The 14,985-nt window shown below is 32.7% G+C and overlaps 2 protein-coding genes across 3 annotated transcripts in view; both read right to left on the reverse strand.

Annotated features, from left to right (window-relative positions):
- The window catches only part of LOC145966521 (uncharacterized), a 32,363-nt gene extending 29,370 nt beyond the window's left edge, over positions 1-2,993 (reverse strand). Inside the window, exon 1 of the mRNA XM_083090626.1 lies at positions 2,868-2,993. Within this exon, the coding sequence (XP_082946752.1) occupies positions 2,868-2,924 (57 nt within the window). The 5' untranslated portion in view covers positions 2,925-2,993. The remainder of the gene's footprint in view (positions 1-2,867) is intronic.
- A 1,943-nt stretch (positions 2,994-4,936) lies between these two features.
- LOC145966369 (protein cortex) overlaps positions 4,937-14,985 on the reverse strand; it is a 43,267-nt gene continuing 33,218 nt past the window's right edge. For both annotated transcript variants that reach the window (XM_083090424.1, XM_083090425.1), the window contains 8 exons: positions 10,554-10,823; positions 10,408-10,480; positions 9,256-9,420; positions 9,029-9,175; positions 8,524-8,686; positions 7,379-7,586; positions 6,359-6,671; positions 4,937-6,025 (listed from right to left, as the gene is read on the reverse strand). In XM_083090424.1, the coding sequence (XP_082946550.1) occupies positions 5,895-6,025; positions 6,359-6,671; positions 7,379-7,586; positions 8,524-8,686; positions 9,029-9,175; positions 9,256-9,420; positions 10,408-10,480; positions 10,554-10,823 (1,470 nt within the window). In that variant the 3' untranslated portion in view covers positions 4,937-5,894. The remainder of the gene's footprint in view (positions 6,026-6,358; positions 6,672-7,378; positions 7,587-8,523; positions 8,687-9,028; positions 9,176-9,255; positions 9,421-10,407; positions 10,481-10,553; positions 10,824-14,985) is intronic.

Here is a 14,985-nt window from a genome sequence, read left to right on the forward strand (position 1 = left end):
ACTATAATAAGGCAGAGACTTGAAGTTTGCACAAGCGAGCTCGGTTTTCAGTTGAAAGGACGAGGGAACGGGGCGAGTTGCACAAAGTCAGAAAATTACGAGAACGAGGCTGGCGGATATCGAATAATCGCCAGTGGTCGAACCAGTTGGCCGTCGTTGTCGATACGACGATGTCGCAATCGCTCGACCGTAAACTGGACCCACTGGGCCAGTGGTCAACCGTGAATGGTCGACCACGCCCTCGTGCACCTTTCACACACACGATTTTCCTTTATTAAATGTTTCTCTATAAAATACATCTGCAAAATCATATGCGCAAGAGGCACATTTTGCGAAAGCCTCGTGGACGCGAATTTCCCCGAAATCGCGAATAATAAAACGTCATTTATTAGTTCGACGATTTCTAAAAAATTTAGATGTAAATAGAGTACATTCTTGAAGCGATCTGCCGAATAATCATTTCTGCTTTTTTGTTCGACGGATTTTAAATATTCTTTATATCGTCGATTCGACAAATCTTGTATGCTATCTCGGACGGATTGTCAACCGGTTGGCTATTACTATGATGTAACGAACTCAATCGGTGTTACAGAATGTAAGAACAGTGTTCGCTCGCGCCGGGATTTAAAATGACGAGTTACTTTCATCGGAGGCAGTCGGCAAAGATGGGGTCTGTGAAACGATACTCGAAAAGTTATTAAATCTTATTAATTAATATTAATCGAGAACTCGAAATTTATGCGAGGATATCTCACAAATTTTTTATTACATCCGAATATTTCTTAGTTAAGAATAATTAAAAATTATCAATTATGTGCACACAAACATGTATATAATGTTTGATAGAAAAGATAATTCCTTTTTATATTAATAGACAAACTCTCCCTCTTATAGACAGGATCTGCCAATTTTTTGAAAAACTTTTCGGAATCTTTATTTTTTTCTAACTTCTATAAAATGAGAAATCTTGTGAAAATATTATTAGATATGTAATATTAGCAGTAGTTTTTGAACTAAATATTCATAATAAGATATAGAAAAATGATACTCGAAAAATTATTAAATCATATTAATTAATATTAATCGAGAACTCGAAATTTATGCGAGGATTCAGCGATATTTTCACAGATTTTTTATTACATTCGAATATTTCTCAGTTAAGAATAATTATATAAATTAATAATTCTCTCAGTTAAGAATAATTAAAAATTATCAATTATGTGAACACACAAACAAAATATACACACACATATAATGTTTGATAGAAAAGATAATTCCTTTTTATATTAATAGACAAACTCTCTCTCTTATAAACAGGATCTGTCAATTTTTTGAAAAACTCTTTTCGGAATCTTTATTTTTTTCTAACTTCTATAAAATGAGAAATCTTGTGAAAATTTTATTAGATATGTAATATCTGAAAGCAGTAGTTTTTGAACTAAGTATTCATAAGAAATAGAATGCAAAATGATATGACAAAGATAGATAATTTCTTATGAATAATTGTTACCAGGAAGAGAACGGACGTTCCTTTAATTATAAACAGCTAGACAAAGATCGACCAGGAACGCCAACTATGTTCCGTACTAACGAACATCGATAGACGATAGCATGACTGGAATGCTATCTGCCATTAGCGTCCTATCGTTACGTCAGATTTCATCCAGATTGCCGAGCCTTTCTTAAAAAAAAAAAAAAAAATGTTCTGCAAAATTCGAGCGAACGAAATTAAATTGAAAGTAATGAATCTGAACAGACAACACACATTCATTTCTCAGGTTTATCTTTCTCTATATGAAACATGATTTTAACGTTAATCATCTTTTTAAATTATAATTGCAATAAACATTGAATAAAATAAAATGACTAACTCGAATGAAAGTCTCTTTTAAGATGTTTGAGTGAACTGGTAAGATACTTTCAAACATATGTGTTTATTCTTGTTAGGCTTTCTTGATACGCGCTACGTATGTATTAGATTTCAGACATTTCGATATAATTTCTTACCAAGAAGCTCTCGATACATCTGTTCTTAGTTCAATAAACATAATGTCGAAAGAATTTGTTCGTGGTTTCCGTTCGGGGGAAGGAAGGGGGGGAGGAATTGAACGAGGCGAGGCAAAGCGTACGAAGAAAGCGGCATTAGCGTGCTAAGCAGATGCAGATGAAACAAATGGATTCACTCGGTGACCGTCGTAAATTCACAGTATCGCGACACGATCCGTACACTCTCCGCACGAACATAGATACACGAAGACTATGAGGCTGCGAAATTTGCCCTTATCTAGGAAGGCAAGGATATCTTATCTCTCTCTCAATATAAAATATTTAATTTTATGATTGTTATATAGATAATTATATTAGATAGTTTCAAATTTCTTCCCTTAAGAGAATGTAGGAATTTTAGAATGAAAATATATACACATACACACATGAATTATCTTATGTTACATTAGAAACATGCAAGAAATCACATAATTTGAATTTTAAAATTTTATTAATTTTTTTTATTTATTTTTATATTTTATTGATTTTTTTATTAACTTTTATTTTTTTAAATCTTAATTGTAAATTATAATTATTAATTATAATTATTAATTTTTAATTTTAGATTTTAAATTTTAATTATTAATTTTAAATTATAAATTTTAATTATTAATCTTAAATTATAAATTTTAAATTATAATCTTAAATTTTTATTAATCTCCGTTTTTTAACGCTTGTAAAAGATATATAATTAATTTGAAAAAAAAAAAACGATATTTATTTCTTTTGAATGATTCAATTGAGTGCTATGAATGGCACATTCGCGTTATAGCGAATGATACATGGGATTATAAGTGATAAATATAAACGATATACATTACGTTGGACAATAATTTGTCGGTCTTTCGTGATGCAAGAGTGATCGATGTCGTATCCATCCGAGAGCGTTTTATATAGCGCCAGTTTGTCAGATAATATTATTAGCGACATGAATTATTATTTCTTATCGCTCGAACCGCGCATTAATGAGCTATCACTCATTTTCAAAATTCTTTACTTGCGATCGAATTCGAAAAATATAGAATTTTTTTTATATTTTTTAAATTTATTATCCTTTTTTAAATTTTACATATACCACACATGTGAGTAATATTAAAAAAATCAAACGCACACGCGCACAGAGAGAAATGCAGAATATATATATAGCGCGCGCGCGAGAGCTTCGAGATTTTTTCTCTTCCCGTCCAACGGAGAGGAGGGTACTGACTTCCATCCGGTCATCGATTCCTGCTAAAGTCATCGACACGTGACTGCGCGACCGGTCCTGCAATCCAGTTCCGTCGCGGCCCAATCAGGCGGAGGGCGATCAGGCGGAGAGGATGAGTGAACGTCGGTCTCGGGCGAGGACGAGGAGTCTCCCGATCGCTATCGCCGCGGATCAAGGACGCATCCGCCTACACCTCCGCTTCCCGTAGTATACCGTTAGTTATTACCGAATTCCGGCCTCCTTCCCCTCCGCGCAATCCAATTCGGAAATTCTCTCATCTCTCCCCCTCTCTCTCTCTCTCTCTCTCTCACATGCGATGCGTATGTGTGTATGTGTGTGCGAGAGTGTGTACATGTGCGCGTGTGTGCGTGGCTCGACGACCCCGACGGCTTATCCGATTCGCTCTCTCGGGGTTTCCGTCCGTTGGAATCCGGATGCCGAGCGACCCGCAGCTGCTGCACTCGCGGCATTCTTCGCGCGTTGCGAAATCGCGCGTGCTCCCTGTGGCGTGTCGCGCGTATACCTCGCGTGTGTAGGTGGCTGGACGCTGCTTCCTATCGTCGATGGTCGTAGTCATTGACGCGCTCGCGCGTTCGCGTGTGCGCGCCTTAGGAAGTGTATAAAGTGTGTTGAGGAAGGTTCCGCAATTTTTGAAAGTTACACCGAACAATGGATGCTTAGTAGGATGCAACGCAGGGAAATTAACTTTTTGCAGAGTAAACGACTTGTGTAAATGAATATGCTTGTGCTGATATACATGTAACTAATAATAAAGTACAACGGAATTTATATAAAAGATATTGTATTTTTTAATTATATTATATAAGAATTAAATTATTATATAATTTGATCCTTTTAACGCATTAGGAATAAATAAATTGTACAATCACGCCGCCTCTCTTATATAATACGGAAAATATATTTTAATTACAATAATATACAGTTATATTAGAGTATATACGGCTTGTAATGTTAATTAATAGAGATACGGTTAAATAGGTGAACATTTAAAAAAGGAAAACATGAAATCTTTTATATCTAAGTGATATTAAACAGGATATTCTATAAAACTAAAAAGACCATTAATGCAACAGAATATTATCGAGATACTATCATATATCGTACCAGCGATTTTTTTGTGCAACATCTTGTTTATAATATCATTTATACATGAAAAGCTGCATAATCTATTTTATCGTCTTCTTGTTTACCATCTTAGCCTATTTTATCATCTAGTTTTTTACATCTGTTAATTAACATTATATTGGAAACTATATTCTGTGTAATTATATTGGTATATAAAATATTAAAATAAACAGTAAAAAGAGTAAAAAATAACGGTAAAAGAGATTTTAAAACAGCTTTTTTATGTGAAAAACATAATTTAAATTACTCGGACAATTAAGAGCCAAACATAAACAAATTAAAATAAATATATTAGAATATATATATGTATACGGTATAATATTAGTTAATAATAGAATATATAGCCTGCAAAAGCAATAATATATATAACATTTAATAATTTAATGTAATAATAATGTTCTTTATACATGACAATCATATTTTTATTTTACCATCTTTCTTCAAATTTTCATCTGTTATATAATTAATATTATATTTCAAACTATATATTATAATATAACGATATCATAATCATATAATTATATCATATTACATAATTAATGTTAGAAATTAAAATAGAATAAATAAATATAAATTATAATAGAATGTATATAAAAACGCGCGTATTAATTATAATATAAATATATACAGGGAATATACATTATTAATAATAATAACAAAAAAATGTAATATATAGTTTGCAATATAATACCCTGTTTGCCATTTTCATTCATTTATACGTGAAAAGCTTTATATTTTTATTTTACAATCTTCTTCTACATTTTTACATCTGTAAAACTAATATTATATATATATATTTTGCATGCAATATATTCTAGTAATTGTGTGCGCGGCTTGTAAAATCAGGAAGATTGACCAGGAAAAACCAGACGATTACATTCCACCTCAGTGTTTTCCTTTTTCTTTTTTTCTTTTTACATACCAATAACAACTTAAATTCTCGGCGTACGAGCTTTATCGATCTACTGCGAGATAAGCTAATCATTTACGAGCGTTGCTAAATCGAATACTAAATCAATCTAAATGAATTTTAGCGCCATTAATTTTAATGAACTGAGCAATTATCTACCGTATGTTGCGTTAATTGTAACAGGAATGGTCAGTTACTTGGAGACAGTGTTTTTTTTTACTCAATCTTCATACTCTCGTTGTAACTTTATACGAACATATCTGATCTTAAGGTATTCGATAAATTTTTATTTATGAAATAACGCTGATACCGTAAAAATACAGATAATATTTTCGCATAAATCATACTATCTGATAATATGAGTATTAAACGTTTGAAAAATTTCATCAACAGACTAAACCGGCACTTTCTCCGCACACCTTAAAATTTGATTTCTGGAGTTACAAGTTACTGGTATATTTTTCATGTATCTAAATAAACGCGTAACTTTTGCGTAAAAAATTTGTAAAAAAATACAATTTAATGCTAATGCCTCAGAAAGCTTCAAGCTTACTTATTACTCTGTTATTTAAGATAAATATATAATTATCGAATTGGATTACGACTGAGAACTCCTTGCCTCTGCCGTGTTGAATTATAGAGAGGTACTTGTCGTCCGTATTGGGATTTTTCGCCAAAAAAATTCCATATTGAAAAGACATCGTTGCCATATGTTACTATAACAAATATTCAATTTGAATATAATCGAAGAGAGATACGAACGATTTAAAATTGAACGATAATTTGAACGATAATTTGAACGATTTAAAAAATATTTCATCTGATAACAATAGAAACAAACTGTTTCGTATTATTATTTAAAAAAAGGTATTCAGTTAAAAGCATTATTCGATTTTTTAATTGGATCACGTTGTGCTTCTAAATAATGTAAGGTATTTTCTTTCCTTATAAAATTTATTTATTTTTTATTTACTCAAAATATTAAGATTACGCACTTTTATAAAACTTGAAAAAATGTTATTGAGACGTGTTATAATTATTTCACATACTCAGCTCTTCGTGCGTGCCATTGAATTTCAAGAAGGATATGTGCGTTTGATAATTCAGTGGCAGTGCATCGACGATTCGATCGAAACTGGCGAGCACCGGGACAATTGAGTATCGTTTGTTCCCCTCCCTATAGGTCCAATGTACGACTAACTCGCCGCTTAACTTGTTCCAAACGAGGTTTTCCACGCGAAATTTGTAGGATTTGACATACATATTGGCTAGAATTGTCTTCTTGTTGGTGTTCCATAACGTCAACGATCCGCCATCGCCTATACAAAGTGTGTTAGACATCTGCGGATGCCAGGCGACCGCCTGTCAACAGAGAGTACGAATATTTTACACTTTTACACACAAATTGTCATGTGAAAAAGCATTGCTGTTAATCAATAAATTTAATTAATAAATTTAATCAATAAATTTAATCAATAAATTTAATCAATAAATTATAATCAATAAATTTAATCATTAAATTATAATTATTCATCTTTGTTTATTATATCGAATATATATGATAATAGATTCATGAGATAAAAATTCCGCCAAGATATTTGATGCAATTTTTCGTAATATATTAGCAATAAGAGAATGTTACGAATAAAAAATGGATTCTTTATCGTGCAAAATATATAAAATGTCCTATATGGATATATTATTATTTCTTATCAAAAAATATTTTTTTTTCTTTAGCAAAATTTCCAGTTATTCCAATTTAGGAAATGCATCGTTTTCAAGATACCTTACACTTTAATATGTTAATACAATCCATTTGTGTCTAACATCTATATGATTTATTTTCTTTACATAAAAATCGAAAGCACATTTTTGGTTCTAATAAGGAAATTTATCATATGTCCATTCAAATAAAATTTCTTCAAATATTTTCTTTTATAAAAATATAAATATTAATTATATAAATCAGAATTGCCACAGTTTCTACGTGAAAAATTAAGAAATAGCAAATGCATTATATTGATGTATTAAAAAATGAAATATATCGAGAATAATTTATCGCGGCTTACTCTTATGTTTTGGGGAAATACGATGTGATAACAAGACGTTATATCCGGCCAGGTATATATTCCAACAGTTTTATCCTGCGCGGTTGATACCAGATACTTGAAATTTGGCGAAAAATTCAGGCTCGAGATGCGAGCCGCGTGTCTGAGATCGGTGTTAATCAATTTGCCTGTATCGGATTCATATACCGATATCGAGCCCAGACATCCACTGTTAGGAAGCAGAAGACTAAGGTTATTATTTTTTATTTATTACTTTTTTATTATTTTAAATATTATTTATATTTATAAATGTTATTTAATCATTAAATTTATTTAATAATTCTTACTCTATAATTATAATTATTATATTAACATAGTCTTTTTCGACTATCTATGCTCAAATTGTCCGGTAAATTTTAATTAATTAAGGTATTAATAGTTCTAATGACGAATATAATAAATTATAAAATTGCTTACCGATAAGAGCAATAAAATTAGGTAAACAAAAAGTTTGATTCTAAATTCCATTTTCAAATATTGAAAAAAGAATTAATCATACTTTCTTAAATAGAGATATTATTGAAGAAAATAGTGAATAGTTACTGTGTGATCTCAGTTATAAATAGCAAATCAGTAAAATATCACTGAAAGAATCAGTTAATGACTGTTTCAATCAGTATTCAATCATGTTCTAAAATGCATCTTATAATATTATACATGTGACATAAATTTATAGCAATATTTTATTAAAGAAATATCTACTTTTTAATCAAGAATCTTGTTCATTTTTTATGGATTTATCACATCTTGAGAGTAAAGAAGTGTAATTTTTATATAATTTTAGATTTTTGAATATTATTTATATATATGTTTCATTTTTTTTACATATATATGAAAGCTTCTCCAAAAAAAAATAATAATCCAAAATATATATATAAATAGAGAGAACTTAAAAAGCTACTCATATCTTACACGTGTACGATTATAATTTATTTTTCAGTGAAATTTTATTGCCATAATCAATAACACATGTACATGAGATAAAAAAACAAAATAATAAGTATTTTTACTGAAATATTCACTGATTTCCGGTAAAAACTTATCTCGCTACTTGACTCAGTGACATTTTTACTGATTCAATTTAAAATAACAGAATCGATATTTACGTAACGATGTAACGATCGTTGAAAGACCAGCAGATGCAATTAATGATACAATAGTTATGAGCCATTGCCGCGTAACATTTACAAGAGATATTCCATATGGATTTTTTCTTTTCTAAATTGTATAATATGATCCTAAAACTTGTACATATCGCCAGTTTATTACCTAAAATAACAATTCACGTTATCGTCGATATTAAAATAAGATGTGATAGGATCGTATAATTATTCGTTTATCTTTAGACATTAATAACGAAATAATACAATTTTCTTCCCCATCGATTTTTGAATTCCCACTAATGTTTGCTAAAATGTAAAAGAATCATATAAATTCTTTTAAAAAATTTCACTATTTCGGAAACATCTTTGAAGATACATAATTCTTGTGTAAAGACTATACTTGTAAAAAGATATGTAAAAGACATCTCACATCTTTCAATATCGAATTATGCAAAACGACGAATGTTGACGCGATGAATTTTTTTTTAACACGATGTATTTTACTCACCGTCGTTGCTCCATTTAACGATTTTGGGATCCTTTTCTTTCCACATCGCCAACTGCATGCCGTCACTATTGCATATCTTAATGCAATTTTGATTACCGATGCTGATTATATCGTTGCAACTCCAGTCAATTAGTTCAACCTTATCATCTTCGATTATTAAAAGAGACTGTTGGATTAATAGTAAACTACATTTCGGCTAATTTAAATTGATATCATTGATGTCGTACCCTCTGAAGAATCAAGGAGACATAATAGTTTATCTACGCTTCCTATCAAAGTTTTCTTGCGCGGCGTGCACTTCCAGTTTCTTTCCTCTTTAGATTCTGTACGCTGCAGATTCTGAGATTGCATCGTTGAATTGCTATAGTGTAGAATCTTGATTTGATTTAAATCTAAACAAGCATATCTATTTATTATAAGTATTTTTATTCACGCTTAGAACAGAGAAAATGAAAAATTCCTTCTTACATGCATAAGACTTTGAAGAATTCCAAACAAAGATAACTTTTTTAATAACCAGCCGTTTTTTTATTTAGAAAAAATAAATATAAGATAGAAAAATAATAAATATAAGATATGTATAATAATAGATAGAGAAATTATTGTGCGAGCTTTTTTAGCTTTGTGTTCTCTCTCTCTCTCTCTATATATATATATATATATATATATATGTACCTAAATTGACGATAAATATTTTAATGACAAATTCTTTGTAACATTTTAAGATGAAAATGTCAAGGCTATAATAGTTTTCAAATGGAAAAAGTTTTTAAAGATCACGAATGACACGGCTAGAATTTCGCGCGCTCAGAGATGCAAAGTGGTAAAAGGTGCTTTCATGAATCAGCTTTTGACATTAGTGAAATTATTTATTCTGAAAATATTCAAGAATTTCATTAAAAATCTATTTCTATTTATCCATAATGAATTATAACAACAGTTTAAGCTGTCATATTTAACTGTTTCCATGAAGAGGTTGGTCAACATATGACAGATATATTAAATTATTGAATAAAAATATTTTAAACTGTTATGATTCATTATGAATAAATAGAAATAAATTTTTAATGAAACTCTTAATTTTTACAATAATTTCACCAATGTCAAAAGCAGCTGATTCATGGAAGCATCTTTACCATTGACCATTTTGCCACCCCTGAGCACGCAAAACTTTAGTCCTGTCATTCATAAACTTTAAACTTTTCCCATTTAAAAACTATTATAGCCTTGACACTTTCATATTAAAATTCTCGTCTTAAAATGTTACAAAGAATTAATCATTAAAATATTTATCGTCAATTTAAGTACACTCTGTGTGTGTGTGTGTATATATATATATAATGTATATGTGTGTGTATTCATTATAATTTAAAAATTACCTGGTATGATAGTCTGTTCTGCCATTAACGCGCGCCAAGCTTCGCGTTGATGCGTAATATTCAATAACTCGATCTGGAGAGGATCAAAATGCGATTGTATAATTGAACATATAACACATTTTTTAGATGGATAACATTTCTCGTACTTGTTTATGAATATCCTGCAGTTTATGAATTCTGGGCTTCATGTTCTCGGATTCTTTTTTTCTTAATAGACAGTGAGCCGCCTCGAAACTGTACCCGCGACGACACGGTATGAATCTGTCCCCCGAATAAATTCGTTTCGGTTTGGACGGACGCACCTTGGCTTTTATATCGTTCAATGAATCCAGAAAGTTTTGCGCGTTACATTCCTCGGGATTCTCCGCGAGAGCCGTTTGAAAGGTAGACGCCAGAAACCATTTCCGTGAAACATCCTGGAAGCGAAATTTACGAAATTTACGAAATACTTATGTATTCTCGACAAAAAAAATACAGTGATCTTAGTTGTTCTATCTAAATAGCGCTTCCTTCAACGATATATTATACATGTGTATGACTCAAAATATTCAAGAAATTCTTTTATATATATAAAAAAAAAACAGATTTTAATATATGTATAGTGTCAATTTTTTTTTAAACCGAGATGCAAAAAATAAAAGAGTAGCTAAATATAATTTTTATAATGATGAGAAACGAAAAGATTTTTTTGTGAACAAATTAAGCGACAGCTTGAGGAATTTCGTAAGCGAGAATGAAAGAGTCAGTGGTCCAAATAATCTGCATCACTTTCCGTCATCTGGAAAAAGATGTGTGGAATTTCGCGGGCTTATTTTGACGCGAGAGCGGGTGACTTTTCGTCGCCTCACATCGCTCTTCGATCGATTGTGTCGTTTAAAACCTGACATGATATTGCGGCTAATCGAAAGCTTCATTTCTACGGTGAATGAGCGGGACGCACGGTGGGGCTCGACGCTTGGCTTGGCTCGAACCGGTCAGCGAAACGACGGCGACGCATGCGATGCGAAAACGCCAGGCCGCCGCCGCCGCCGTTCGTTCGTGGGCCGTACCACCTGCGGCAAAACTCTACAGGGGATACTCCTCTCGGTAAGAGACGATATATTCTTGGGAAGAGATTCGAGAAAGAAATACAGCGATCTTGCTTGTCCTATTTATATGGCGTTCTCTTCCCTCAACAATACATATTTATTGTACATGTATATAGATCAAAATAGTCGGAAAATTCTCTCATCTATTTTCTTTTAAAGAAATAAAACAGATTTTGGTACATATATATTTTAATCATTCCAAATGTACGTATAAATTTTTTCAAATATATATTTGCGTGTGTGTGTGTATAATATTCTTATTAATAAAATTATTAATAAATTATTATTAATAAATTATTAATAATTTTATATTTATTAATATTAATATTATTAAGAATATTTATTAATAATAATTTATTAATAAATTATTATTAATAAATATTCTTATTAATAATTTGATAATTTGATTTAACATTGTATTAATATCATATATAATATATTTCGTATATGTGTGTGTGTATATATTCTCTTTTTTTTAAATGCAATTAAATGAGAAAAAATCAATTATCGAAATTAATGAGCACGAGAAATTTGAAGCACAAAAATGCAAGGAATTAAATCGATTCTCTCATCGTGTCCTGAATTCGATAAAATTTTCTACCTCACGCTCGGTTCGCGAATCGCAGATGCAATTTCCGCGCTACGTTACAAGAAGGAGAAAGGATCCCTCGCACACCCCAGACGTAAAATCCAAAATTTTCTACGTCCATGCGGAGGGTGCTGCTGGATAATTTCTGCTAGGCTCTCGGCATTATGCACGAAGGGGTAATACCTTATACGACTATTGTACCCCCTGCGAACATCTGGCTGTCCGGGTTAGTGATGGATGGGACAAGTTACCGAACCTGATTCCTGTAGCTGGACCAATCTCACATGCACTCGAAAAATGCTCCCGTGCGTTCGCGCGTGTCTGTACGTACGTGCGTGCATATGTGCGTGTATGTGTGCGCTCGTATCTTATAAAATTTTAATTTATAAGATTAAACGAGCTTATGAGATATCGCACACCTGCACTATCGCGCAGCGTGAAATTTATCTAGTCTAGAAGTCTCGAAAAAGATATCTTATCTGCTCGTAAATATATATAATATATTTTACGCAAATATACATAATATATTTTATTTTATATATGTAATTAACATTATGTTTTTATATCGTAATTTAACAGTTTTTATTTTTCTCTTCATTTCTTATAATTTAGAATTATCTCCTGAAAGAAGATAAAATAAATATAAAATAAATATAAAATAAATATATCCTCTATATTTAATAGATTCATGCAATCCTCCCTGATGCGCTTTTATCTATTCGGCCTCGATTTATCTTTACCGCGTGCGAAAATTTATAATGCAAAATTCAAACATATTGTTTCTTCCTGAATGTTTCGAGAACAGAGGGATTCTAAAAGAGACGAGATCCCGATTTTTGATTCGATATTGCGATACCGGGGATGAAGACGCAAGCGCGCGAGATGCGACGCGACAACAATCTAAATCTCTCGGACCCAAGCGACTCGTAAGCGTGACGATCTCCCTTCCACTTTCGACACCCGTTACGAGCGATGGTATTAGATCGTACGTTAGACACGCGATTGGCTCCCGTCGGACGCGAAGAGGTTGGGCCAGGTGGACCATCAGGGGGCACATGATGCTATTGGCAGCACAAATAGCCGCGGAGGAAGGGGACAAACGAGTTAGCGAATCCACAGCTTCACTATAAAACGAATTATTACGCCTATTCATCGGTTTCTTTGTTTACGAGCTTGTTTCGTTTGGAACACTGTTAATTAATTAATTAACTCTTGTCGATCTGATTCATGAGATAAATATATTAAGACATCGTGATTCAATCGGTTCAAATGTCAAGATATCGAGTAAATTTTGTCAGAAGAAAAAACTTTATATTTCTGACAAAATCGCTAACGAAAAATCTACTCCAAATTAATTAATAAATCAATGGGAGGAGATTCATTAGATCTAAGATCTCCTAGACACATCAATTTTATTTACATATTTAATTATTTTACTAAATATATTGTAGAAAGAAAAAGGGTAAATAATATAAAGTAAATATTATTATATTTATTTTATATTATATGTTATATAATATAATTTATGAAACATTAATTTTAATTAAATTCATTTTAAATTTATAATACTAAAAATTATATTTTTTTGTATCATGAAAAACAGCTGATTTCTTTACACATTATTCTCAAGATTTTCTTTATATAAATATGTTTTCTAAAAATCCTTCGAGAGAGTCTAATCTTCCAGACTGATCTGATACTTGAGCAAAATAATCCTAAAACGGGAGAAGACAAGGAGAAAGAAAATGCGCGCAAAAACAACCTACATAAAATGTGCCCTTATTCTTACAAATTGATAACATCTCGTGCGTCACGCGTTGGAAGACGCGGGCAAATTTCCCGGACGTGATCTCGAGGGCGCGAAATGCGTGCGCGAGATCAGGTGGAGGAGACCGTCTCTCGGGACGCAGGACGCGGAATGCGCGACGTTAGGACATAGGTCGTCGCAGAAGTGGGGAGTCCTCGCGGAGAGCACAGCGTGTATCCTTCCTTCCTTCGCAGCAGCAGCAGCAGCAGTAGCAGCAGCGGCGGCGAAGCGACCGAACTGGTCCTGGAACACGGCGCGGGGGGCTCGAGAGGGCCCCCGGGGCCGTGGCGTGGCGGGCCCCGTTTCTGGGCCCGCTGTCTGCAGCCCTCAGTCGCTCGCTGATGCTTGGACGAGTAGGAGTGTCGAGTTATCCTAGGACAGGGTTCGCCGCGATTCCGCTCGTCGCTTCTTGTTTCCTTCCCTTTTCGCGGGGGAGACCATGATACGCGTTCGCGAATCGAATATGCCGTATATTCTTGTCCCAGTGACCAGCAGTTGTCGAGAATGATCGTCATGAATAATCATCGAGGATACTCGAACTGCCACTCGTAGTGGTCGAAAAGGGACGGAGGGAGAAAAATCTCAGACGAGTTTCCTCTCTCCGCACTTACGGATCGTGAGACAGCAGGATCGATGTGATAATTCGATATAATCGCCACTCAATCCTTGCACCTTTGAATCCCGATTCTTGCGTTTCGATTCTCGATCAACCATCATTCTGAATAGTCAATCAACTGACGATCTGAGCCGAATATTGTAATAACATTAACAATGACATTCGAATATTTGTCGTCGAAAAGTGTCGATTAATCAGTGGAGCTTGAATTTTTATCACTATCATGTCATTCTTGAGATGATTATGTTATCGACGTTGAAGGAGAAGAGAGATATCCCTTCTCTTTTTTCCCGAAGAAGATATAAAGTTAGCCAATCATGTTGGTCGCAAAAAGAAATACGCTTTATGTAAAGGAATATATCTCGCTCGTGTGAAAAGAGGCGGATATTTAAAAATAGAGAAAAAGAACGCGAATTGATTATTGCAGGGACGAACACATATCTCGATTAATTAAAAAAAATCGATATGACGTACGCTC

This window comes from Camponotus vicinus, unplaced genomic scaffold, assembly GCF_025532165.1.
Source record: "Camponotus vicinus isolate PSW18456_S1 unplaced genomic scaffold, iyCamVici1.0 SCAF_2, whole genome shotgun sequence".
Lineage (NCBI taxonomy): Eukaryota > Metazoa > Arthropoda > Insecta > Hymenoptera > Formicidae > Camponotus > Camponotus vicinus.